General features: G+C 39.6%; 4 protein-coding genes across 13 annotated transcripts in view; 3 read left to right on the top strand and 1 right to left on the bottom strand.

Annotated features, from left to right (window-relative positions):
- The first annotated feature begins 330 nt into the window (after positions 1 to 330).
- LOC311273322 (major histocompatibility complex class I-related gene protein-like) lies at positions 331 to 5,472 on the top strand. Its single transcript, XM_084380324.1, has 7 exons — positions 331 to 581; positions 1,906 to 2,175; positions 3,261 to 3,539; positions 3,848 to 4,150; positions 4,248 to 4,349; positions 4,587 to 4,604; positions 4,770 to 5,472. The coding sequence occupies exons 1-7, from the start codon at positions 533 to 535 to the stop codon at positions 4,817 to 4,819; spliced, it is 1,071 nt and encodes a 356-aa protein (XP_084236450.1). The 5' UTR covers positions 331 to 532; the 3' UTR covers positions 4,820 to 5,472.
- Positions 5,473 to 6,538: 1,066 nt separating this feature from the next.
- LOC311272586 (transmembrane protein 238-like) lies at positions 6,539 to 9,895 on the bottom strand. 2 transcript variants are annotated; one of them, XM_084379115.1, is made up of 3 exons: positions 9,678 to 9,895; positions 8,161 to 8,318; positions 6,539 to 7,081 (listed from the first exon to the last, which is right to left on the bottom strand). In XM_084379115.1, the coding sequence occupies exons 2-3, from the start codon at positions 8,312 to 8,314 to the stop codon at positions 6,918 to 6,920; spliced, it is 318 nt and encodes a 105-aa protein (XP_084235241.1). In that variant the 5' UTR covers positions 8,315 to 8,318; positions 9,678 to 9,895; the 3' UTR covers positions 6,539 to 6,917. The 2 variants fall into 2 exon arrangements, with proteins under 2 accessions (XP_084235241.1, XP_084235240.1); XM_084379114.1 differs by lacking the exon at positions 9,678 to 9,895 and adding an exon at positions 8,584 to 8,711.
- Positions 9,896 to 10,796: 901 nt separating this feature from the next.
- Positions 10,797 to 15,724, top strand: LOC311272722 (coiled-coil domain-containing protein 106-like). Of its 3 annotated transcripts, none has more exons than XM_084379310.1 (7): positions 10,797 to 10,965; positions 12,265 to 12,423; positions 13,043 to 13,234; positions 13,830 to 13,982; positions 14,099 to 14,302; positions 14,700 to 14,860; positions 14,970 to 15,724. In XM_084379310.1, the coding sequence occupies exons 1-7, from the start codon at positions 10,926 to 10,928 to the stop codon at positions 15,123 to 15,125; spliced, it is 1,065 nt and encodes a 354-aa protein (XP_084235436.1). In that variant the 5' UTR covers positions 10,797 to 10,925; the 3' UTR covers positions 15,126 to 15,724. The 3 variants fall into 3 exon arrangements, with proteins under 3 accessions (XP_084235436.1, XP_084235435.1, XP_084235434.1); XM_084379309.1 differs by having other exon boundaries at positions 10,797 to 10,983; XM_084379308.1 differs by having other exon boundaries at positions 10,797 to 11,001.
- A 1,757-nt stretch (positions 15,725 to 17,481) lies between these two features.
- LOC311273102 (CCR4-NOT transcription complex subunit 3-like) overlaps positions 17,482 to 26,060 on the top strand; it is a 29,341-nt gene continuing 20,762 nt past the window's right edge. For 4 of the 7 annotated variants that reach the window (XM_084379982.1, XM_084379980.1, XM_084379981.1 and 1 more), the window contains exons 1-4: positions 17,482 to 17,657; positions 21,495 to 21,557; positions 25,115 to 25,182; positions 25,879 to 25,926. In XM_084379982.1, coding sequence (XP_084236108.1) covers positions 21,533 to 21,557; positions 25,115 to 25,182; positions 25,879 to 25,926 — 141 coding nt within the window. In that variant the 5' untranslated portion in view covers positions 17,482 to 17,657; positions 21,495 to 21,532. The remainder of the gene's footprint in view (positions 17,658 to 21,494; positions 21,558 to 25,114; positions 25,183 to 25,878; positions 25,927 to 26,060) is intronic. The other 3 variants (XM_084379985.1, XM_084379984.1, XM_084379983.1) reach the window with 2 other exon arrangements.

The following is a 26,060-nucleotide window of genomic DNA, read 5'->3' as shown; positions in this document are numbered from 1 at the left end:
TATTTCCTCAGTGTTGGTTTCAGGTTTAGTATGTGAATCTGAACTACGCAGTACTTTTATATTAATGATGGATCAAATCATGTGAAATGTGTCCGTTGTAGAGAGAAGCTCACAGAGAAATAACAGCTTTCTTCAGCTAATAAAAATCTAAAAAAAACAATATTCAACAAAACACTGTACACTACCTGCTCTGCACCAAACAGCAGACAGACACCATTAAAACATAGCAGAGCATTCAAACATTAACATGATTACAGTCTATCACTAGCTCATATCGGAAACGACATTATTTGAATACAAGAACTTCAATTTATTTTGAGTTCACAAAGACCACAGGAAAACCTTCTGAAGAAGTTTTACCCCTGTCTAAACCTCTCATCCCCACTGGGGGGAGCTAAAGACACAGTGAGGGAAGGAAGGAGGCGTGTTATCCAAATAGAAAACACCTCCTCCCTTTAGTCACACCATGAAGACTCAACTCCACTGACTCAGCTCAGCTGTTAAGTGGAAGAAACTTACTTCTCATCAGAACATGAAGATCTTCATTCTCTTGCTTCTCTCGAGCCACTTTGCATCTTCAGGTAAGACAACTTATCTTGAATTACTTCCTGAAAGCAGTTTATGAAACACAGAACAGTTCAGCAGTAAACTTGTAACCTGAAGACGCAGGCTGCCATCTTTATATTTCAGATCAACGAGTCTGCCCAGCTCAGGGCTCAGATAATATGAAAATGAACTTGTCACTGGAGGCTGTATGTTGTAAGTGTGGGGTAAAACATAGGAGACAGATGACTTCAGACATCATACCAGCATTTTACTACAGTTTTAATATCTATATGTAGAATATGTCACAGAGACTAAGACACTCTTTATTTTACTTTCACTTTCTCTCCGTCACTCTCGTTCCCCCTCCGGCTTCCTCGCTCTTTCAGCAGGGTAAAAACGAATTACGTCATCATATGTTTCTATAATTATCAAAGTCAAACTCCATGTAAACTGGCAGAGTTAATTTAAGTTGGAAAGATATTCACAGATTCGAACTTCCGGGATCAATAAATCTGAAACGAAACACAAATGATGCCTCTATCCCACCGTAACAGCACAGACTGCGAGCCACAAGGAGCAAAACCCCGATTTTTTTTTATTGGTATTAATCATTAGATAATAGCTACCAATATTAATCAATTAATTATTTTTAAAAAAAGGCACATTTTTCCAAAACAGCTGGTGTAGTATGACCATGAGGAGACCCTTGATGTGTGTGGTGATTTTGGAGTCTCAATACATAACAGTGAAGCTATTGATTAATATTTGAAGTTTTTAATGATTAATACCAATAAAAAATCACCAAAATCATGCAAAAGCCTATTTATCCAAAACAGCTGTTGTAGTAGTTATTTCTGAACAATAATCATCAGTAATGTGGATATAATGACAACGTGGGTGAAGCCAAGTATTAGAACAAGTAGAACAGTCTGGTAAGTTCAGAAAATGACATCAAGTAATGTCGCCTTTAAAACCAGGAAAAGACAACACTTATATCATGATATAACAATATCCACAATCTAAGATGGCATATAGTCTCATCATAGTAACGGTGTAATATCAACATGTTGCAGCCATAAACGATGCTCACGTTCATATTAGAAGGGCTACCCGATAGCTAAAAGTACTTTGAGTGTAACTTCTCTTTAAAGTCTGTCCAAACACCAAAATGCTTCTCAGTAGTTGGTGGGCCGTACTGAACCCTGTAATGATAGAATAGGTAATAGATCAGTTAGATGAGAAGATTCATGCTGTAGATGGCAGGCCATAACCTTAAGTGTTACCATGACATCATATTTATGATGAGCGTGATGATGATGTGTATTTATACTGAATGTATGAACCTCTTCTGTCCTGCAGTGAAACACTCCCTGAAGTATATCACCACTGCATCTTCTGGACTCCCAGACTTCCCAGAGTTTGTTGCAGCTGCAGTGGTTGATGGAAATCTGGTGGGCTACTGTGACAGCAGCAAAAAGATCATCGAACCAAAACATGACTGGGTGAAAAGAATATTGGAAGATGATCCTGACCAGTTGGAGCTGTACAAAAGAACATGTTTTGGGGGGGAGCCAAGTTATTTCAAAGATGAAATCAATATTTTGAAACAGCGCTTCAACCAAAGTGGAGGTACAGTATGTACGATGTTATATTTCACCTTTTACTTTATGAACTGTTCTTTATATTTATAAAAATAATTTAGTAAAATTTGTATCAGAAATATTTGGAGTTGATGTTATCAGCCTCCCTGGGCTGAAAGAAAGTTTTCATCATGCACAGTGAAAAAGACTGAATACTTTACTGACTAATACTGCTTCAGGGGATGACTGGACCACAGAACATCTGATTGGTGTGCACATTGAAACACGAGGATCCAAGAACCTTTAAATCATTTATTGAGTTGGGAATGCTCCATCAGATGGATGCATGAATGACAGGATGGATGATTTCTGTACAACAGCAAATATAGATCAATATATATGAATACATGCCAAAACTAAGTAACACAAAAAGTGCATGAGAACAAAGGTAGCTTACATTATTAATGTATCCATGAAGGATGAGTCTTCTGTAATCCTTCACTGTGATTCTGTTATTCAAAACAAAAAGTAAATCCAGAATAACAATACACAATGATTGTAAATCTAAATATACGCTGTGAGTCATATTTACAGGGTTAAGCTTCTCACAGGAGAGGAAGTAGGAATCAAACAACTCCAGATAATACACCACGGTCTGGTGGGAAGACAGATACACGTTATAAATACTGGCTGCATTTAAACATCACGTAAAAGATATAAACAATACGTCATCTGGATGCATGTACACATAACTTAAAGGACACAACAACAACGTATCAGGAACATGTTGGCAGAATAAGTTCAAACAAACTAACATGTGGCAGCATGGTCTCACACAGAGAAACATACAGGACACACCCAGCATATATGTCCTCCCCTTACTAAACTCCTTCCCTGCACACAGGTAGGTGAATCTCTTCACCAGTCAAAGCCTCACACAACTGACGCTCGACTTGACTTTTTTTAACACACAGAATATAACTATTATACTACACAACTAGGAAAACTGTTTTGTGTTCGTCCTCTCTATAATAGTTTGGACTCAAACCAGGGACGCTGCATCACTGTTCATCGTTGGCATCTTAAACCTTAAAGTGATGAGGTGAGGTGTTTCTCTCTCTGTCTCTGTCTCAGGTGTCCACATTTTACAGAGGATGAATGGCTGTGAGTGGGATGATGAGACCGGAGAGGTTAATGGTTATAATCAGTATGGTTACGATGGAGAAGACTTCATATCAATCGACCTGAAGACAGAGACATGGATCGCTCCAAAATCACAGGCTGTCATCACCAAACTGAGATGGGATGCTGACAAAGCTAGAATGAAAATCAATCACTATGAACTCACAGTGATTTTCCCTGAGTGGCTGAAGAAGTTTTTGGCCTCTGGGAGGAGCTCTCTGCTGAGAACAGGTAGAATCACATGACCTGATGTAGTTTAATGGACACAATCATGTTCATACAGTCTGCTCAGACTGAACTGCTGTTGTGTTATCACTGCAGTCAGTCTGACATTACATTGTTTTCTCTGTTTATTTTCTGTAGCTGTAAGATTCAATGTTGTCCTAACCAATCAGTACACACTGACATTTTGGCTGTTCTGAAATTTCTTTCCATCAATGCTCAGACTGTGATAGCCAGTGTACACTTAGCATGAGTTAAGTCAGTTTGCTCAGTCTCAGTGTTTCAAACTAGAAATAGTTTCACTGAACTCTCTCCAGAGCTTCCCTCAGTGTCTCTCCTCCAGAAGACTCCCTCCTCTCCAGTCAGCTGCCACGCTACAGGTTTCTACCCTCACAGAGCCTCACTCGTCTGGAGGAAAGATGAAGAGGAGCTTCATGAGGAGGTGGACCACGGAGAGATCCTCCCCAACCTCGATGGAACCTTCCAGATGCGTGTTGACCTGAACCTTTCATCAGTCACACCTGAAGACTGGACGAGGTACGACTGTGTGTTTCAGCTCTCTGGTGTGAAGGAGGACATCATCACCAAACTGGAGAAAGTTCGGATCAGGACCAACTGGGGTAAGAGTGAGATCAGAGGGTGCTGAAGGGGAGTGCATGGGAATTGATCTTGAAAAAAACAAAAACAGTAAAAAGAAACTATTATTGTATTCAACAGTGAAGCCCAGTGACATGACCGTCCTCGTCACTGCTGCAGTGGTTGTTCTTGCTCTCATTCTCATCGGTGCTGCTGGATTCATCGTTTACAAAAAGAAGAAAGGTGAGAGAGAAAAAGGAAAGATTTCACTACTTTGATTTCAGTCTTTGAGTTGATTTTTTTAATTCAGGATGCAAAATTAAAACCAGCATCAGAGAAAGTAAATACAGTCAGCACTAAACAGACTGAGTATAAACAGATACTCAGTTTGAGTGAGTAGAAGAGAGGAATAAAGTGACTAAAGATAATCTGGCATTTACAACTGTGACTGAAATGATTTGTCTTTTGTTTTGATTTCAGCCATTAGCCCTCCATCTTGTAAGTAAAACTTACTTTGGTTCTATTTCAGCTGATCTGACTCACACTTCATGTTTTAGATTAAAAAATGTTTCACATTATTGTGCAGACGAACCTTTTCAACACTGTTTCCTGTATTTATTGTTTATAAAAGTTCAATATGGGATGTTTGTTTCTGACCTGCAGCTCCTGACAACAGCGCAGAGCTCTCTGAGCAGCTGAATCCAGAGACCTGAATGACAAACACACTCAGTGACTCTCCTGGTGTCACTTTATTTAGCTTTGCAGAACTAAAAGACAGTAAAAGATGGCTTCTTGTAAGTATAGTTATATAAATAGGACTGATTGAAAGGTGGGACTGTTCTATGTTCTATGACTCTGATTGGTTGTTTTATTAATTGTTGTTTTCTGTCGAATTCATACTCAAAACAATCAGGGGACAGCTTATGATCAGACTTAAGTTACAAACTATTCTAACTTTACAACTTGTACATTGATCAGTTAATAGAAAACATGTATAGTAATTGTGTAGTAAGACACTTAGTGGTGCTGACGTTTACGTCATGTGACTGTGATGTTGTCTGTTTATAATCTAACATTAGTTTTTTACTAAAAGAGATTTAATTTAATCACAAAAAATGTGTTCATCTGTGAAGATTATCTTGATGAACAAAACATGTAAGAATCATAAATTTGGGATTATTTTTGATGTTATTCAAAAATAGGGTTAGGGTTTGTAGATGTATATCCACAAATTTAGAACTATGAATTTATGAGATTAAACATGTAAATTCCTTTACATTGATGAACATGAATGAATGTTAAACTCAAATGTGTTGTTCTTTCTTTTTGTGCTGATGTTTGTCTTTTCAATAAAATCCTCACATTTTAAAAAGTTTGGTCTTCAAAATGCAAGTCCACGAGCCACTGCTGCATCATGGGCTTGTGTTGTACGCAGGCAAAAGAAGATGACCACTCAAAGTTCTTTTGGTTTTCCTTGTTAATTTTTCCAAAAAGCAAACAAAGAACAAAGGAATCCTGCATGCATCATCGTCCTGCACCCATCCTTCTGCTTGTGTAACCTCGGGTGCCCAACTAGACGAGGCTAAACATGCTGAAGAAGCAAATAATTAAACACATAACTGGTAAAAGGAAATGCCTTCAAACTTTAATCTAAATGAATCAAAGAATAATCAAAAAGTAAAAACAAACAACAAACTAAAAGCTCCAACAGTGTTGACGACTAAACATTGTCAACATTTAATTACCCTTCAGGGACTAAATTATTATTTATTTAATTATGTTCACATTAACGTTTTTCTAACCACTGAGTTTTGGGGGTTTTACAGCTACTCTGCATTTATTCAGCCTTGTGTATAAACTGTTCACATATTAAGTAGCTCTTTATTCAGAGATGAGAGGCTGTATTTTCCACTGTTTTATGCTTAATTATTCCAGAGTTTTGGGAAACGTCCCTTAAATTTAATCCACGGTATTTTGCAGCAACAGGCATCTGGTAAAGGATGAAGAAGACATTTTGTGTTTATTTCTCCAGAAATAATCACCAGAACTGAGTTTGGTTTATAAGTAAACGAAGCAATACAGTTATATTAGAGAAGGAGCTACAGTATTACTCAGCAACGGGACAATGTAGTTTATCCTAAAGCGCAAAAAAATGGAATTTAAGTTAGTTTAGGCTTAAAAAACATCAGTCAGTTAATATCTTTCTTTTCTGACTGAAGTGTCTCCCCACCAAAACTACACAGTGCACCTTTAAAGTACCTTTAAATAGTTTTTGAGCACATTAAAGCCCTCAAAAGGAGAATTTTATTGCAAATCCTTTCATGACAACGAGGCGTTTCTTTTTGCTTGAGCCTCCTGTCACCACAAACTGGCTGTGCACGTCCCCGTAATGGAAGAGAAAAATTTATTTTTTTTGAGAAATCACATTTGTATAATGTATAAAAAGGCTTTTATTGAAATCCGACATGAGACCACTGTTTACTGGACAGTCACATCTTAAAACACCACAAAAAATAAAAACATACTAATCACAATAAAGCATCAGAATGACTGTAACAGAACGTCAGCCGATGTGGCCCTTAGAGCTGCTCTCAGAGTTACTTTCTTATTAAAATAAGTGTTAACGAGCTCTGTAATCCAACAGTAAACACTGTTATAGAGGTGAACATCTGCAACTGAAATGTTTCGTCCAACACTGTTCAGCGTGCGTCAGTAGTAAAAAGTGAAGAGGTCAGTTCAGTCTCATATTAATACTGACTAACTGCATAACCGTTACTTTTAAACTGAAAAGCCAGACGTCCTCCTGCCGGCTCAGAATTGGCTCCTGTACGTGCGGATCTTGCGGCTGAGGTTGCGAGCCAGGCGGTCGACGGCGCTGCCGATGTGTCCCAGCTCCTTCTTGGACGTGAGGCCATCGATGTTTCCGCTGTACCACAACACCCACCCAGCCAGGGACATGAGCACGAACAGGGCGCCTGCGGGGAGGACAGTCGTCAGTGACAGTCGCACATCTGCAGGAGTTAGTTCAGCCACTGTAAACAATCATTATGAGGACGTATTTAACGTATTCTACTGTTTCTGTTGTTTGTATCTGTGATTTTATCTTTGATGTTTTCTCTTTCAGCTTTTCTTTAATCGTGATGTGTCATAAGTGTTGTCTTTTCCTGGTTTTAAAGGCTGTTTTACAGTAAAATATCTCTCCTACTTGTTCTAATACTTGTCTTTATCCTCTTAATCATTACATCCACATTACTGGTGATTATTCATCAAAGCACCAACAGTCATCCCAACAACACTGTCACAATATGGATCGAGCTGTATCGTCATATTTAACTTGAGTTGCTCATTTATGAACTGCTTTTTGAGGAGATTACAAAATAATCATGATAATTGCCTAAAAATGTGTCAATATTTTTAGATCTAGTTTCACTTTGCGTGTTTATATCATCCTGTAAATACAACAATAATAAATAAAACAAAATAAACAACAAAGCTGCGTCATAAAGCAGTCGTGCAATGTCTTAGTTAATGGGAATAAAACCAGGAAAATAAAAATATTAAACGCAAAATGTTTGCTTTGCTTGTTTTACTTTGATATGATATTCAACATTTATCCTGTGTTTATTTTGTCAGATTACTTTGGATTACTATCACATTATAACATGAAAATCTTATTGTTATATCAAGATATTATTCAAGTTACGTGAAGATACAAATTACGTTATTACGACACACAAATTTACCGCGTTATAACAAGAGACTTCTCTTGTTATAACAATATTTATATGAGGTGTAGACAGATTATCGGGGCCGATATTCAGCATTTTCCAAAGACCAGTTTTCAGTCTCATTGATTTCTAATAACCGGTATCGCATCGGCCTTGAAGCGACATACAGGTCGATCCCTACTTCAAGTAATCACACTGATATCCTCACCATCCAAAGATAAAATGGGATCCTCTTCCTACTTTCATCCGCCTTCTCTTTTCTAGTTTTATACGTTTGTGACTCATCATGTTTACAACAAGTTGAGACGGGGACGGTAGTTTCATACCAGTATAGACCAGCAAGTCTCCGAAGTCCTGTCCTCTGATCTCCAGCGGGGCGAACACTCCCACCAGCAGAGCAGCTCCTCCCAGTAAATCCATCATCACAGCAAAGGCCAGAGCCAGTTTACAGTGGGAGAGGCCGTCACACAGGGCCATCATCAAACTGGGAGAGAGGGAAGAAGAGACGGCTGTTGATGCCTGAACACAAAAACACGCTACATCGAGCCTTGGGCTTCATATTATGTTTTTATTTTGGAAGAAGTATGTCTGGTAGTGAGCGGGGAGTGGACATTTCTGGTTCTGTGTGAAATGTGACATGAATTTATACTTTTTAAACTTCAGAAAAAGACAGAAAACATGATATGAGAAGGACTTCACGCCCAACAGACGTGTAAGTGACCAACTCTCCTTTCACATAACTGCAGTACCTCTTCTGTGCCGAGTTGGCGTCCATGTTGGTGTTTTTGACAAGGCTTTGAGGCCAACTTTCCTAGTGGCCAAACTGTGTAATTACAACGTCACGCGATGCACTGTGGCCCAAAAAGACTCCAGTGGATTAAAATTTGAGAAAGTGTAGAAGAGTCACACAACTAAATCATTTCATCCCCATCAAGTCAGCTCGGAGCCAAACCGGAGGTCAGCCAACCGCACAACACAGAAGATCCAGGTATTTTCATACCTGGGAAGCTTTTGTGGCTTTAAGACGCCACTGAGCAGCTTTCACAGGTACAAACGGGGCTCCGCCTCCAACACTGTGTCCAGATTTAATACAACGACCTATGTGATGTTTGTGGAGCGAGACGATTAACACAAAACTAGATGATATTTTCTTTATTCTTTGACAGTTTGCGACTTCTGCGTCTTTCCCCATACACTACCAAACAAAGCTTTTCCAAAATAATAAACATAATAATACTGTGGGGAGCACCAAATTGCACAAAATGCAAATTTCTACATAATGTTGCTTTAAGACAAACACAGCTAGAAGAAGAAAAAAAAACAGATATCCAAATATCTGCAATAAAAATCATATCTGAGGTTACACCATGAAGAAACTGGCAGCTTATTCCAAAAAAATTATCAGTTTAGTTTCACCTTTTCCTTTGAAAACAGGCTCAGAAAGTACAGCTGGTGATGAGAGTGTGAAGGAAGGATTAGTGAAAGAAAAGCATTTGTGTTAAATATAACAGATGTATCAGGTTAATTCATCAGAGAGAAGAAGAAGAAAATGAGGCACTAATAAAAGTAGATCTGCAAAATGGACTAAAAGTATTAAATGCAGAGAAATCTATGCTGCGACCCTTTTAATTATATAATATATGATTATGTCACTATAGTTGATGTAAAAGCAGGTTTCCTGTTTCAGAGGGTTGGTGTGGAGCTCGTCCTGAGCGCTCACCTTCATGAAGAGTCTCTGCAGACTCGACCAGGTGAGACTGAGACAACATTTAAACTTTAAAGTCTTTGATGAAGACAAACTAACCTTTACCTTCACACCGACAGAAGATTTAATTTGACTCACTTGTTTCTGTTGTTCGTCCGGATGCTTTAAATCTCGGTCTGTTGTTGATCCTCAAGCTTCTCCGGTGGAAGTTTCTCTACTTCCGCGTTCTTCTCGACCTGCACACCTTCCTCAGGTGACACGTTTCCGGTCAGAGTTTGGACCAGTTCCACTTCCTCAAACCCAGCCAACCTTCTCAGGTAGAAACATGTCCGTCTGAGGCATCTGAGGTCAGACACGAGTCGCTGTGGAGACAGAAACAGGAAGCTGAAGCAGAAAAAATAGAAGTTTTCGTCGGAGGTGAACGAGCATCGCCGTTGTGCGCATGTGCGAACTGACCTGCGAACGCACCTTGGCGTTTTTACTTTTTTAATTTTATTGTATTTTTGTGATTTTTAGAAAAATCTTTATTTTATCTTTTTTGCTAAACTAAAATTTACAAACTGTAAGGCAACAATTAATTAAAGGTAAAAACATGTGAACAGACAAAATACGACATGAAACATTAACACAATAAAATAAAAATTAAATATAAAAAACATAAAACGGTGAGGGGAAAACAAATTTATCATTGAGAAAGAAAATAAAAAAAATCTAGGTAAAAAATCAAGGCGAACACATTTATTTATTTATTTATTTTATTGCATTTTTTTTTTTAGAAAAATATAAAACAGGATCCCGTTTTCAAAAAAAAAAATTTACAAAATAAAAATGTAAAATTACAAAATTTCCAGGGTGAACAGACACTTCTGAACACATGAAAGAAAATATTAAACATTAACACAATAAAATAAAAAATAAATAAAAAACTTAATTATCATTAAAAAAAGACAATAGGGAAATAAAAATACATTTTTAAAAAACAAACAAAGAAAAAGATCAAGATGTCATTTTATTTTTCATAATTCAAATTTACAGTTACAAAACTTCCAGGCTGAAAAAAAATATAATTAAAAAAGTTATTTATTTATCCATTATATCGCATCATTTCTATTTATTTATTTATTTATTTATTTATTAATAGAAAAATATAAATCGTCTTCGTCTTCCGGTTCACCTGGTGGCGCTACGCAACGTTTACATTGCACTCGACGAAGAAGAAACACGAACGTGCGCGCGGTGCACCTGTGGGAGCACTTATAATCAGGTAATTGCGGCTGAGAGTGTTGTTTCTCGGCCGGGAGGCAGCAGTTGAGGCTCGTGTCACGCTGTATTACAGGAGTATAACCGGACACAGAAGAACCTGAAGGCGAATAATAATTCACAGACATGAACCCACCGAGCAGCAGAGACGACAGCAGCCCGCCAGGTAACAGCAGCCCGCCAGGTAACCGCAGCCCGCCAGGTAACAGCGACGTTTAAACGGCGTTTGCAGCTGCAGCGGTCGGACTGCTCAATGAGTCCGAGCGGTTACATGACGTTTAATGCAACAACCAGTGAACGTGACGTCTGTTTATAGACTTCACTCTGCGTTTGTAGTTTTTCTAACTCGTGATAATAAGAGATTAAAAAAAGGCTGCGGGTGTCCGGACCATCAAATCACTTCCTGCTTCTGAAACAGCCTCATAAAAGTCATTATTATTGATTAATGAATCGATCCTGAAGTCTGTCTAGTTTTATACGTTATGACTATTTTACTGACGCTCTTTTTCCCATGTCGTTTGTTTTTTATTAATTATTTATAAGCACACTTGTGTTAACTTTATGAGCAGCCGCTATGCGACACATTTCACTGGACTTTCATTGCATATCCACGCACGTGCACAAAGTTATATGTCAAAGACAAAGAAAAGCAGCAAACCCTCACATGTATACTCCCTCTGCAGTGTCTTACCACCCAGCAGCACTTTGAACACACTGTTTCAACTGATTTCACCATTTACACTAAAGTTATTAAAGGATATAACATATTCACAGCAAACACGTCTAAATTAAACTTATATAGTCTAATTTTTCTGTCGTTTGTGGAGAAAGTCCCCAGACTCCCTTAATAAAACACTCATTTTGAGCGTTGTTGCATTCGGAGACAGTTAATAAGCTTTGTAAAACGCTGTCTACAACATATTCTTAACTATTTGGGCCTTTTTGTAAATTCGGCTTTAATACAACACGTTGCATGTTTTTCCTTGTTTAAAGTGCATCCTGTGTGCGTCTGTTTCTAAAGTGTGTCGTACCTCCCAGCAGCAGTTTGAACACACTGTTTCAACTGTTTGGGCCGACTTGGTCATTCTGCAAACGTTCTGCATGAAGATATTTCTTTCTTTGTGTAAAAAATGTTGTATTAGCATCAACGAGGGAACAGACGTCCATTCACTCTTGTATTACTACAGTTTCTATCCCTCTCCCTCTTTGCCGTCCTTGCCTCCTCCCTCCTCTTCCTGTGTTGGCTGCAGAGTGTGAGACGAGCTTTCTTTGTGGCGTAAGGTGGCAGACAGATAGCATGAAAGTGAGCCACATTATAGGAAAAAATTAAAATTAAAATTAGTAGATGACGCCTGAAGAGGTGGTTAATAACAAAGAATCACCAGATGACTTGATCATGAAAGTAATCTTCACTTGTTCTGCAGTCTTCAGCTCATTTTCTGTTTTTCTTATGTGTGATTGTCAGATCACTACATGCCCCAGTCTTCATCCTCATCATCGTCAGCAGCAGCAGGAGGAGGAGGAGGTTTGTACCTGGATGCCTACGAGGTGTCTTTCCCCCTGGAGGAGAGTATCGAGAGACCCCCCGCCTATCATCTGAACCAGGGCCAGCAGATGATGGACGGTACGCCACATCTACGACACGTGACGACAGCGGTCATGTCCTTTAAATGGATCATGTTTTATTTCACCTTAATTAACTTTTATTTAACTTAGTTGTAATTAATATTCACATTATTAAAGTAGTCAGACGGCAACGTTTAATTCTCTCCTCCACATTTCTTAATTAGTCAGAGTGATTGGGTACATTTGCTTACATACTGTACTTTAGTACAATTTTGAGGTACTTGTACTTCGCTTGAGTTTCTCCATTTTCTGCTACTTTTATACATTTTGGCGGCAGATAGTCACGTCTTACTCCACTGCATTTATTTCATAACTTTAATTACTAGTTACTTTGCAGATTACATGCTGCATTAGAGCCATTTGTTTGTTTTAGAGCGCCTTTAATTTAATTTAACGTTTCCGATTCCAATAATCAGAATCGGGATAATAACTCCTCTCCTATGTTTTCAGTTTACTTCAATTTTCAAAATAAAAGGCTTTTCTTGGCATGACATTTTAAATTTGTTGCCAAAGCAGAATTAAAATAATGAGAAAATAAGTAAGGAAATAAAGAAAACGAATAGTGTTAATTAAACTTAAAAACTAACTTGCATGTTTCCTGATCCCTCCTCCTGCAGAGTCGGTGGTCCAGGAGCCTCCTCACCCTCAGTACAGCCCCTTCATCCTGGTCTCCAACCTGCGAGCTCACCTGTACGTCGCTCTGGAGAAGAACGCCTGGCTGCAGAAGAGCATCGAGGAGCTGGAGGAGGAACGCAACTTCCTGCGCTGCCAGCTGGACCGCTTCATCGTCAGCATGAGGAGTCCGGAGGGTGAACAGTCTTAATTTATATGATTTGTATGATTTTATATGGATTTATCCAAAGCAACATGATGCATCATGAAAAGATTTATTGTTATAATACTGGATTAATATCAGCAACGGAGCAATAACAGATAAGTGAGGATGAAATGTAATTAATTTATGTGGGGAAATATGAAATATACTGTACAGAGGAGCAAGTTAATGAAAAAGATGGTAAACAACATGTGAATTTAAGTACAGAAGATGACAATGAGAAGATCCGGTGGTGAAGAAAGTGTTCAAAGCCTTAATAAAAATAACTTGTATCCAGAGTTTTTAGCGTACAAATGTAATTAAAGCGGTTACAAGGAACTTTTGTTTATTTGTTGATTCTGGCGCCTCCCTGTGGATGAAAGCGGTATGATAACCACCCTGTTGTGAAAATCTTGATCTGGTCTGCGTATGCGTTTGTTTTGTTAGTGAGAGAAAGACGGACACAACTTATTTTAAATACTATTCTCCATTTTAAGCACAGCGATGAGGTAATGCATGAATGTTTTTTGTGTGTCCCTTGAGCTCACAGCAGCAGCAGCAGCATTGTTACTATACTTGTATCCACACAGCGACAGAGTGGTGTGCAGACTCCCAGCGAGGTGTGAAGGTCCAGACTGCCAGCTTACCCGCTCCTCCCTCCCCCATGACCACCAGGTCTGGGATGACCCTCAAACGGCTGCAGGGACCAGGACCTCGGAGCCGCCGCAGCACCGCCATCCCTGGTGAGAAGAGATCTGTGACAGGAATCACATCATGTGTGATGCAGAACAATATCACGTTAGGATATTTAACTTTTCTGTTGCTGTTTTAATTCCTGCTCAACTCTTGACTGCTACAGTCAAGCAGGAGTATCATCTGGAGGAGGATAAGTACTACACTGAGGACGAGTACGTGGAGGAAGAGGAGGAGGAGGAGGAGGAAGATGAGGACTCGTCGGTGGAGAAGGGGTCAAAGAAGAAGGGCAGGGGGCGAGCCAACGGAGAGCCGAGGATGAAGATGAGGAGGATCTTCAGGATCACCCACGGGAGGGAGAGACAGAGAGGTCAGCGTCACAGAGTTTAGAAGAAGGCACCAGTGATTCAGAATTTGCTGAAGCCGTTTCACAAAGTTTGTTGAGCTTCTCCTCACACAACAACTCTTAAAATCACGTGATTTGTTAAGGGCTTCTGGTGATATTGATGCTACTAGTTTAATATTTAAAAACTGACAGTCTGGTCTGAGTGATCAGATATCAAATGCGTCCTCAATGCATCGCTAAGGACACATGCTGATGCCAAATGTGACCAGGCTCGTAGTTTCAACCTGCGTACGTCTGACGGAGAACTCATCATTAAAAAAAATTGTACATTTGGCTGAAACACTCAAAAACAGTCCACTTCTGTCGGTGCTTCAGTCTCTTTTTCTCATTTTCGGTTTTCTCTCCACTCTCTTTGTTCCAGTTAAAGACCCAGACGGGGTTTTGATTCGTTATAAGAAGATCCTGACCACCTACCAGCGGGTGAGGAGCATGTCCCGAGCCTTCCAGATCCACGGAGTCGACCGAAACACCATGGCCTCCACCTCGCCCATCGCCGAGCTGCTGCTGGTGGCTCCGGAGAAGGTCAAATTTAAAACTTTAAATGTGGTTATCTTTACAGAGCCAGCAGAGGACATGTGATTCTCTGTACATGTATCACATATAAGGTGTGTACCTCATACCTCACCTGCAGGTGGCTGAGGTCGGCGAGTTTGAGGCGTCGAAGGAGAAGCTTCTGGATTACGCCCGGCGCTGCTACAAGACCATGGACGACCCGACGCACGCCAAAGTCCAGACCATGAAGAAGACTCACAAGCTGCTGCCGATCTCCTACAGGTTCAGAAACTGAACTACAGGAGCTGCAGGTTTCGACACTGAAAGAATGAGAATATTAGATTAATTTAAAAGTGATTTTTGCCAACAAGCTACTTTATTTATTTAATATCTGTGATTATTTTTGTTTTGTTTCATTGTGCAGCTGCTACGCTTGGCAGGATTTTTTGTTTCTGTAGTTCAGTGGTGGTTGAAGTCGCTTTAAGTTTTACCTCAGGAATGAACTGCTGTTGCACATTAACTGGAAGATTCATTAATTGTGACTTATTATGTCCTCGAACACAAGTTTTCATTTCAGCTCGTTCTGACATCAAAGCACTCGGTGAGTAAATTAATGATTTTGTGCAGAATATGTTTACTTTTTTTATATTTACAGACCTCAGGTGATTATTATATTTTTGTTTTTCGTCAAAAAAGAGAGAAATATTTATTTTTGAACCAGTATTTTGTAAGTTAATGATTTTGTAAAATATGTATTATTGAAAAAGAGAGTTTGTTTTGTCACATATCTCGTACCTAAGTTATACTGTGTAGTTTTGAGCTGGTCAGATGGACGTGCTGATGTTTTTGTTTTCTTTTTTGTGTGTTGTTTAAAGTAAAAAACTTTAAATGTGATTGTTTCTGTCTTTTTCTTTACAGTCAGGACACGATTCATTGAGTTGTTGAAGCTTTCAAATGAGAATATAAGAAATAAAACCACCTACTGGCTGCTGGTTTTACATTTTACAAGTATTCATATGCTCTTGTCAAGAAACGCTGAAGTTTACTTTGATAATATGATTCAGTGAAATTAAAAATAAATTATTATTTAAGATCAGAATGTGAAGAAAGAAATGAGACTGACAGATTGTGCTAGAAGATCTTATTTTTAATAGTCGTACTGATGAGTACTGTGAGTTAGTGGCAGCTCTCAGGCTACAGCGCCCTCCAGTGGAATAGATAAGTACTGCACATGTTATGATAAACTGCTGTAAAACAGTGAGATCATAGCTGACACGATAAATAAATACAACCTTACTCTGATTGATTGATTATGACCTGGGACCCCAAAACACATTCAGCTTCATTATATCTCTTCAACACACAGTTCTGAGGAGGCTACATCATAATTATACATGTATTTATTGTTTATTTCTGTATGGACAGGTAAACAGCAAACACCAAGTCAACATACCAGAGAGAATTTAAAGGCTTGGTAGTTTACAGTGCTATTTAGGGAGTGCAGTCCCTAAATGTGCCTTTATAAAAATACACAAGACCCAACAAGATGTTGTTGTTTGTTGGTTAAGACATTTTTCTCATTGTTTCATTCTTTTGTTTGTAAAAAAAAAAAAACGTCATTGAAAAACACAAAACATAAATGAAAGATAAATACATTATTTTTCTGTACATTGTGGATCAACACTTGACCCTATGACCCTACTGATACAGGCAATTTTCTATCAACTCCTCGAGAAAAATATAAAAATATCCTGCTTGATGAATGAAGGTAATGAAGCGTTTAATCCAGAGCAGCATGGTGAGCACCGGCGGGGGTGAAGGTGGGTCAGTAGAGCAACTGTCAGCACAGTGAACCCTCTAAGGTCTGATCGATAACTCGCTGTTTTCATCAATCACAGTAACCTGATCCACCTGACAGCCGGAGCACACAGGTCATCATAATGAGGGTCAGTGAGCGCAGGTTCAAAACCACAACAGTCAATTCAGAGTTATGAGACTTATTTTCTTATGTGACTCGATTATGTCTCAACGTGGGATTAATGACAGCAGGATGAGAGGCACTGAAGACTCACAGTGTGGCTGCAGGCCCAGGAGTCAAGGTCAAAGGTCACTGGGAGCTTCATTCATTACAGATTTAAGAAATTCTGGTTTATTTTCAAACTAAAACACATAATGTTTAAATAAAGAGAGATAATAACATTTTAAGAAAACACGTGTGCTAAAATAAGGTTAAATAAAAATAAATCATAAAGGATTCTCTTCAAAATGAAAGTAGACTAACCTTTAAAATAAAATAACTTTGCACTCTCAGATTTCAGGGTTTTGGGTTTAAAACCTTTGAAACCGCCTCGGATACATATTTTTAAATTAATTAACATCGCAGATATTTAGCTGCTAAGATACGACAGATGTGAACTCAATTTCCCAGAACACCCTGCGACAAGAAGAAGGAGGGGGGGAGGGTTGTAGAGGAGGGGGGCGTAAAACAAAACTCAGTTTGCCCTTTGACCTTTCCAAACAGTCCAATCGTAGCGGCAGTTATCCCGGAAGTAGTAAAACAAGCGCCTTTTGACAGACAGCGGGCTTCGGCGAATCAAAGTACGCGAGCAGCCGCGGGGGACCTATCACAAGCGAGGTGGGCGGGACTCCCGTCCAGCAGGGCATCGGAGGAGGAGGTGTTCCTGGTAGCCATCTTGGATGTGCGGGGTGATTGTTTAACGAGAAGAATTGACAATTTTTTTAAAGAAAAATAGCCGTTACACTGAACGTTGAAGATCCACTGGACCGGGACGACAGAGGAAAGAAATCGTGACTCGGAAAAATCCAGGTAAATTGAGTGTGGACCCAGAGGTGATGCATTAGCGTGCTCCCCCCTCCTTTCTCCCTCTGCCTCTCTCCCCTTTCCAAATTGTGTCTCCCACATCAAATAGCGCAGCCGGTGGGAAGCTGCAGCTCCACACTGACAACAGACCAACTTGTAGTCCGTGTGTTAGCTTACAACGGTAAAGCACAACTTCCCCTGCAGAGCCCCGGTGTGTAACTCGACCACGGAGTTTGTTTGGAAGAGTATCTGCTCGGATGTTGGTGCCCACCGGCTGCTGCTGGCACCACTGATGCCCGCATTGTTTATAAACATCCCGGGCTAACAAATGTTTGTGCCTCGGTCCGAAAAAACGCTCGCTCGGTTCTTCGGTTTAGCTCGTCCCGCGACCCGTCTAGCTTTCAGATTGGACTTTAAAATGCCCGAGGAAGACAGTAAAAGTGTCCGCAGTTGGTCCAAAACTCATGTGGTCTGGGTAAATGTGTGTTAGCAGGACAACGGGGCCTCAGTCCAGATGTGTGCTACCGTCTGGGAAAAGTAATGCTAAAGCTAATTTAACCCGGGTTTTGTCCGTTAAAGTCGTGTCTATGAACCAATCCATGCAGTTACAATACTAGAACATGCAGGTCAGCTTTGTCAGGCTTTGTTGAATCAACCAATTAATCAATTAATCAATCGATCGATCGATCAATCTTTATTAGTCAGCCGGACTGATGTAAATCTCCTAGTTCAAGTTTATTTCTCCGTTCACCTGTTAAACACGTGTAGTTCAGCTGAAATTATGTTTTAAAGTGTAAAAAAAAATCGCAAAACATCAAACAAACCCTAAATAATCACGTCAAAAACACACAATAACGGTTATTTTCATTTCTTAAAACAGATGTTATAACTATAAAATATCAGAAAATGGTAAAAAATCTCAATCAGTCCTCAAATGTCCTGTTTTGTCCAGAGCACAAAGATATTCAGTTTACCGTCATAGAAAACTAGGAAACATTTACATTTAAGTATGACTTGTTGTCCTGTAAAATAATGCTCCAAACAGTATAAAAATTATTTAAAATAGTGGCCGTCTAATTTAATAATCGACAGCTTGTCAGTTAATCGTTGCCGTTGTAGTATGTGTGAAGTCCAAAAGTAGTTCAGGCCCAAGTTTTGTTTTTTTTTTCTGGCAGGGACATTTGAGGGAAATGACAAGAAGAGACGACATGAAACAAAGCTGGACTCAGGATTCAATATATTTCTAATCAACAAACCCACAGAAAGCCTAAACTCATTTAATTTATCCTAAGTGAACACCGTCGGCTGATATGAGCGTATCATAGATGTGTCTGCATATAAAGACCTGCAGTAAAACCTTGATTTATGTTTTAGAGAGGTGTTTATTGATCACTGCATTTAAATAGCACCACAAACTACTCAGGGCTGTTTTATTAGACTACAGTAGTTTTAGCACGGTGTACGCTCTCAGGTAAGATCTCACACTCGCTGGTTTAGGTTAAATCTAAACCATGATAACACTAAGACATGATATTATCATATAGAAAAAAATGTAACGGTAGAATTTTGTTGTGCCTCCTCTGATTAACTCATCTGTTTAAATCAGATCACAGATCAGCCTCAGTGTTTGATGTTTTGGCTGATTTTACCCCCAGATGTTTGATCGGATCGGGATCAGGTGACTTTCGAGGCCGGGTCGACATCTTGAGCTCTTTGTCTGGTTCTTCGGGCCGTTCCTGAGCAGTTTTGGTGGCGTGACGGGGGTTCATTGTTCTCCTGTTGGTCTGTTACGGTGTTTAGGAGGTACATGTCCCCCAGGTTTCCCAGCAAAACACTCCACTGTAAAGAGGTGATCAGTGTAATTCACGTCACCTGTCAGTGACGTTTTGGCTGATCGGTCTATCAATCCAGTTAAAGTCATTCATGTAGGTTGTTCTTCACGTTCTCCCGCATCAGCAAGTCGGCACAGTCTCTTATCAGAGAAGGCATCTTCTATACACAGATAATAAGTGACATTCACTTGGCCTGGTCCATGTATGAATTTAAGATAATTTATCTCTCAAGTGAGAAATAACGTATCTGTGTATTTTTAATTTATCTAATTGTTGTTTGGCAAGACAGAAGTCAAAGCCAGATTTCACTCTGTGCGAGGTGTATTTCAGAAAATTAGGAAAGAGGCTCAGAATAGAGGAGAAATGATTAAAGTAAGTATAAATAGTATTCAACTATGACATAAAATTACAGGTGTTTTCTGTTAAGGCCACTATAGCACAGGCAAATTTCACACTAGATTGTCAGTTGATAGTGTTATTTTTGGTGGTAGATGTGATTATAATGCTCCAAGTCTGTCTGAAAAGTGAAATTAAACATTTACTGAAACACCTCCAAGGCCTAATGGCACTCAGGCAGCACATTAGAAACCAACAGGCCCAGGATGATGATGATAACGCCGTGCGTGAGTGGAGGCTTTTTATTTCCAGCTACTACACCAGAGTTCGATTGGAGAAAAAGCTTTTACAAACTGTAAACATCAACAGTTGTAATCAGCAGGCTCTGGCATCAGTCCCTAAAAATCAGCTGTGCAGGCAAAGTGGAAATTCATCTGATCACAATTTGTTACACCAGCTGAAGCGTGATGTACTGACACGGTGGAAATAGGGCACAAGTTCAATCTTGTTCTCTGAGGTTGTTGAAAACAATCTAAAAAAAAAGTAGAAATCATCAGCCGACATAAACACCGAACAGGGTTTGGGAAAAGTTTGCACATTGAACTTCACAGAGAAGTGACACTAAAACCGTCCGAGGGAGGTTTCTTTTAGTTACAGTTACTTTCTCTAGGGACATTTTGGAGGATAAAGGTGAAGCTCAGCTGCAGCGCTACACCTCTGGATCGTGCAGGGATTCAGTGTGTTGCTCAAAGGCATTTAAGCAGGGCAGCTTCTCACACATATGCACCTGTATGTCCCTGATCCCTCTCTTTCCTATCTTTTATTGCAGTTTCCTTCAGTGCAGCTCATCTTGTTTCTTTCGATCACTGATGTGCATGCTAACATTATATCCTATTTCATGTGAGGGCTGTAAGCCACCACTTTCATCACTATACATGGATGCAATTTGATTTTGATAAGATTCACTTCAGGGTGCTGTGATCGATATGAGAAGATATCAGTTGCAGAAGAAGCTGCCACCACGTTCTCACATGTATCCACGTGGATATAAGTGGCTGCATGTCCTGCACCTTTTTTCAGCCAAACATTGCTGAAACAGCAGCTCATATTGCCGTCGCCAGAGCGGACTGCTGGGTCCAATTATTCAATTCTGAGAGGGGAATAAATATCCTCATCGTCTTGTTTTGTGTTGCCAATCATGGTCTACTTTAATTTCTACCCAGAACGTTACACCCCTATTAATAGATTAGTCGACGGAAAGAAAATTAGTTGCCAACTATTCTGATAATCAGTTCATCGTTTCAGTCATTATTCAAGCAAAACATGTCGAACGTTTGCTGGTTTGAGCTTCTTAAATGTGAGAATTTGCTGCTTTTCTTTGTCATTTATGACGGTAAATGAAGAGTCTTTGGGTTTCGGGCTGTTGATTGGACAAAAGAAGCCATTTGATGATGTCAGTTTGAGCTCTGCACTAAACAACTCGATTAATCATGAAAATCTTTGCCAGATTAATCCATAATGAAAGTAATCATTGCAGCCCTATTTCTTAGGGTTGCTATTTAATATCTGCAAAGACTGCAGATGAAAAATAACACACGCAGCAGTGTTTATGGGTTTTGTGAATGTCCTTAAAATAAATGCGTAATGAAAAAATGTTGTCTCTTGTTTTTTGCAGTGAAAGAAGGCATGAAGACATCATCCTAGTCATAAGTCATGGCCGATAAAAGGAAACTTCAAGGTGAGATTTCTGAGTGTGTGATCAAACACCTGAGGTGATTCATTGTGGTCTCATCAGGTGCCAGGAGGGAGAGGTTTAATACAAATTAAAGTACAAGGGACGCTACAATAACAGAAGAACCTGTCAAAGTCAGTGTGTAATTTATGTTGCTGTGATTGGAAAGTCCCATCATGGCATCCTTCTGACACACTCCACCCATCTGTGTCTCTTAATAGGTTAGAGCCAATGTTAAAAACTGTTTACAGCTTTACTGTGATCACACCTTCCCCTGCTCGTCACGTGGCGTAAAGTGGAAAAATCCTACCGTGGTGTGGTTAGAAGAAAACCAGGGCTTTTAAACAAAACTCGCATGGTTTCACAAGTAACTTGTTTACGGAGTTGTGTAAGCCGTCAACCTGCCAGGTCAGCGCTTTTTGGCTCCAGACGGAAATAAATCTTGTTTTGGTTCCCGAAGCTTCAGCTCACACATGTTGAGTTAACGTGAGCTTTCTGACACTTTTTACCTTCCTGGTGTCGGTTGTTTAAAAGAATACATGAAGGAAAGGCTCAGCAGGAGCCTTGGTGCAGATGATCGTCAGATAATTTTATTACATGCTGATTTCCAGGGTTGTGCAGTGTTGCATTTTGGGAATGTTTTCAGCAGTAGGATTGGACTTTATCCATCCTCTAACAAAATGCATCAAAATTTCGTCAAACTGAAATAAATAGATCAACCTAAAAGTTAAAAAAACATATGTTTATTATAACAAGAGTCACACCCCGACTTCCCAGAACATCTACCGTACTGTGACACAGCGTCAGTATCGCAGTATTAGATGAGAGTTAATGATATCGTCCACTTTCATCTGAAGGCTTCTGTTTGTCTGCCTCTCCTGGGTTGGATCGGTGGACGTGACGCTGCCTCTCTGTGCACAGGGTGACATTGTGTCCGTGTGTGTTGGCAGACATCTGCGCAAAAGTCTGCTCATGATGCTGGCACACTTTCACAGACACCAGAGCATGTTTCAGGCTTCACACAGGCTCACTTTGTTTCTAGTGAGAACAGTCGGGATCTGCTGCTCTTCTGCTCTCTTTCTCAGAGCTTTTATTTTAAAAAATTTAAACGGTGCGACCGAACCAGTGAAGCTGATGTTCACATCGCTGCGATGATAACGCATCCAAGAGCACAGCAGGCTCTGTAACCCGACCCAGACCTCTGTGTGCGGGCAGAAAGCCTCGAGGCGCTGCTGTCCCACACAAACTTCCCTCAGAGTCCTTCGCTGTGATGTGATTCTCTGCTGACGTTTGTCACCGCAGGCTGAAAACACACTTTTTGACAGGATTGATGATTCTCTGTCAGCATCAGTCATCCCTTCACGTGCGTTTCTGTGACTCCTCCAACTGAACGGCTGTCATATTGAAAGCTAAACACACACACAGCTCCCCTGAAACACCTTCACGATGAAGAGAAGATCAAGAACAAGCACCGACTCGGCTCTGTCAAATTGTAATGTATTATTACAGAGGAGGTAGACTTTCATCTAAAAATAACCCACCCGCAGCAGTATCTTAACATCAAGGCTGTTTAAGGTCAAACTAGAGTTTGTGCTCACAACTCGGTCAAAGCCACAGTCTGTTCTCGATTTCACCGGCTGCTGCATCGTTCCTCGTCACTCCTCGTTTATTCATCAGCAACCGCACAATCAATGAAAACAGTATCAAGAAGAAGAGTTTGAAGGGGTTTTTCTAGTGTCTTGAAACAGGAACTCTGGTGTTCTGCAGAATCTCAGACTGTCATGTGAGGGAAAAATATTTCATTATGCTTCCTGTAGTGTCCCCAGTCCTCCACGTCAAGTTTCTGTCAAACCGTCCGTCTTTTCATAACAACACAGACGTAAAACCAGAAGGTGTGTGTGCCGCAGAAGGAATAAATAAAATAGTCAAAGTTATCCAACCAATTATGGATTTTTATGGCTGATTCAAATATTGATACCCTGAGTTAAAAAAATAAAAAATCCCATTATTATTATTTGAGCTCCAGCGATTAATTTATTGGTTGTCAAGTATTTAATCCATCATTAACTATTTCGATAATCAATAATCGATTAATCGCGTTGAGTAATTACAAAAAAAGGTCAGAATTCTCTGATTCTAGCTTTTAAAATGTAAATATTTTTTCTCAGCGGTGTGTGCGATTGTGACTTAGTTTCCTTCTTAAGTGTACTTCTTAGTTTTGTTGTAATGTTATGTTTTGTTATGTCACACTTAGTTTTGGTGTTTAGTCTAGTTTTATTTAACTATAATAACCTTGGTAACACAAATTATTGGAAAACCTGAGATTATTCTGTGAAAGAGTTCTGACATTTTAGAAATGTACATTATGGATTTTAACAATTCACCAACAATAAAAAACATTTTAAAGTTACTGTAACCTGTAATTAGCATTTAAAATCATAGCTACAACACAAAGACAGTGAAATATACACATAGATTCATGTAGTTGTACATGTACTACTATTTGATAAATATCTCCTGATCATCAGTCTTATGATTTGTTGCTCATGCGTGCATCTGTCTCCAGCTGTTCTTTTGCACTTTCCATCTTGTTCATACTCTGTTGTTGACGAGACAAACAAACAGCTGCGCACAACCTGCTGCTCAGTCACAAATAAACACGAAGCTGCCTTCATGGTGCTGTCAGAAATATCAGGATTATGAGCTCAGAGAACGTACGAGACTTGATAAGTCAGGATTTTCTGTGATCAAGACGTTTAGGAGGTGTGATGATTAATACGCTGAATGTTCTCGAACGTGTGACGTAACAAAACAGACAACTTCTACACACTTCACTGAAACCATCAGCTCTGTGGCATGAACAGAACAAATACATACGTCATAAATAATCAAAGAAAACAAACAAATGAGCTCTTTCCCGTTTACATTTAATAGCGAACAGCTAATCTGCATCACATGACGAGGGGGAAACATAAATCTGGGACACGTCGGCGATAACGAAGGCTGAATCCGTTTCTCTTCCTGTCGCTCCCTCATCTGTCCTCCTCTGGTTCGACTCTCCGCTGTTTACTTGCTGCAGTTTCAACATTTCAGGTCTCGTGTGGCGTTTATATGAGGAACGTTTCCAGTTTATTAGGTACCCGTCGCTAAAAGGAGTCTAACACATCCGTCAACGTGAACTCTGCTTTCACGAAGGTCATAGTGTTCTACTTTTGTTTGGGCTGAATGTTTGTGTGCAGAGGATATGTGCCTTTTGTGCGTTACCTCTCGCTTGCGAGCATTATGTAACTCCTCACTATATATATGTTTAATGAGATGTCAGACGCACTTTGTAAAAGCCCTGTTGTTTGGGGGAGTGTCTGTTTCTTGTGTTTGTGTTACCCAAACGACTTTCCTGAGTATTATATTTCTGGAAGGTGTGTTCAGATTTTACCTGCAGATAATCAGCTCTTTCTAACTGGCCCTACTTGTTTTGACGTGTTTATATTTATTTCCACGTGATTAGTGTCGTTCCCTCTTTTCGCTCATCCTTCCTGTTGCTCTGCTCCTTTCTTCTCCTCCAGGTGAAATAGATCGATGTCTGAAAAAAGTAGCGGAAGGAGTTGAACAGTTTGAAGACATTTGGCAAAAGGTAAGAAAAGATCATCATTGTGACTGTGACAAATGATTCATTTTGCTGACAAGTGTTTAGATTAATTTAGGAGATTATAAGAAGACTGTGTAAGAAATCCCAGTAACTGATTACCAGGGCCCGTTTCTGTCTGATCCACAGTCCAAAACAACAACAAAAAGAGAAATTTACAGTGGTTGAGCTCAGAGAAATCATCGTATTGGAGAAGCAGGGATCAGTGGTCTGTGAATCTTGTGAAAACACAAAACCTCCTCATGTTAGAAGCTGGAGTTTTGGATTGTTTTGGATTATTGAGCTTCTGCAGTCATAATAGTTGAAAACAATTCACAACAGAAGGAACAAAACTCACGATACAGATAATGAAGTGAGTGATATTACAACAGGCCCTGAGCTAACAGCAGCACAGATTGTCTGTTGTGCTGATAAAGAGGCAGAATATCATCAGGATTTAGCTGCTAAAGATCCCAGTTGCCCTTTTTTCCTTCATTACATCTTCTACATATCGTATAGTTTTCTCACTACAAGTCTATTTGTCTTTCCAGTGGCTTGTTTAAACCCCATAAATCTCCAAGTTCTATTTGTATTACTCTACTTGTCTTTATGCTTATTTTCTAATCAATTTTGTCTTGTGTGTTTCTTTTTCCCCCCACTTACTCGTTTTACTTTGCTTCTACAAAAAACATCATTTCCACCCAGAGATTAATTGGGTTGTCCCAAAATGAACAAAACAAGTTTGACAGACTGGTAAAACTTTTCTCAGACTGCATTATCAATCATCATGTACAATTTTATATATGTTGAATTTTGAGCTCTTCTTTTCCAAAGCGAGAGCATGCTCTGTATTGTTTTCATCCAGACGTGTTTGAGCCTCTGTGGTT

This window comes from Pagrus pagrus (assembly GCF_965226575.1).
Source record: "Pagrus pagrus genome assembly, chromosome: 17".
In the NCBI taxonomy this organism is placed as follows: domain Eukaryota; kingdom Metazoa; phylum Chordata; class Actinopteri; order Spariformes; family Sparidae; genus Pagrus; species Pagrus pagrus.
This window is presented reverse-complemented; position numbering and strand designations above follow the sequence as displayed.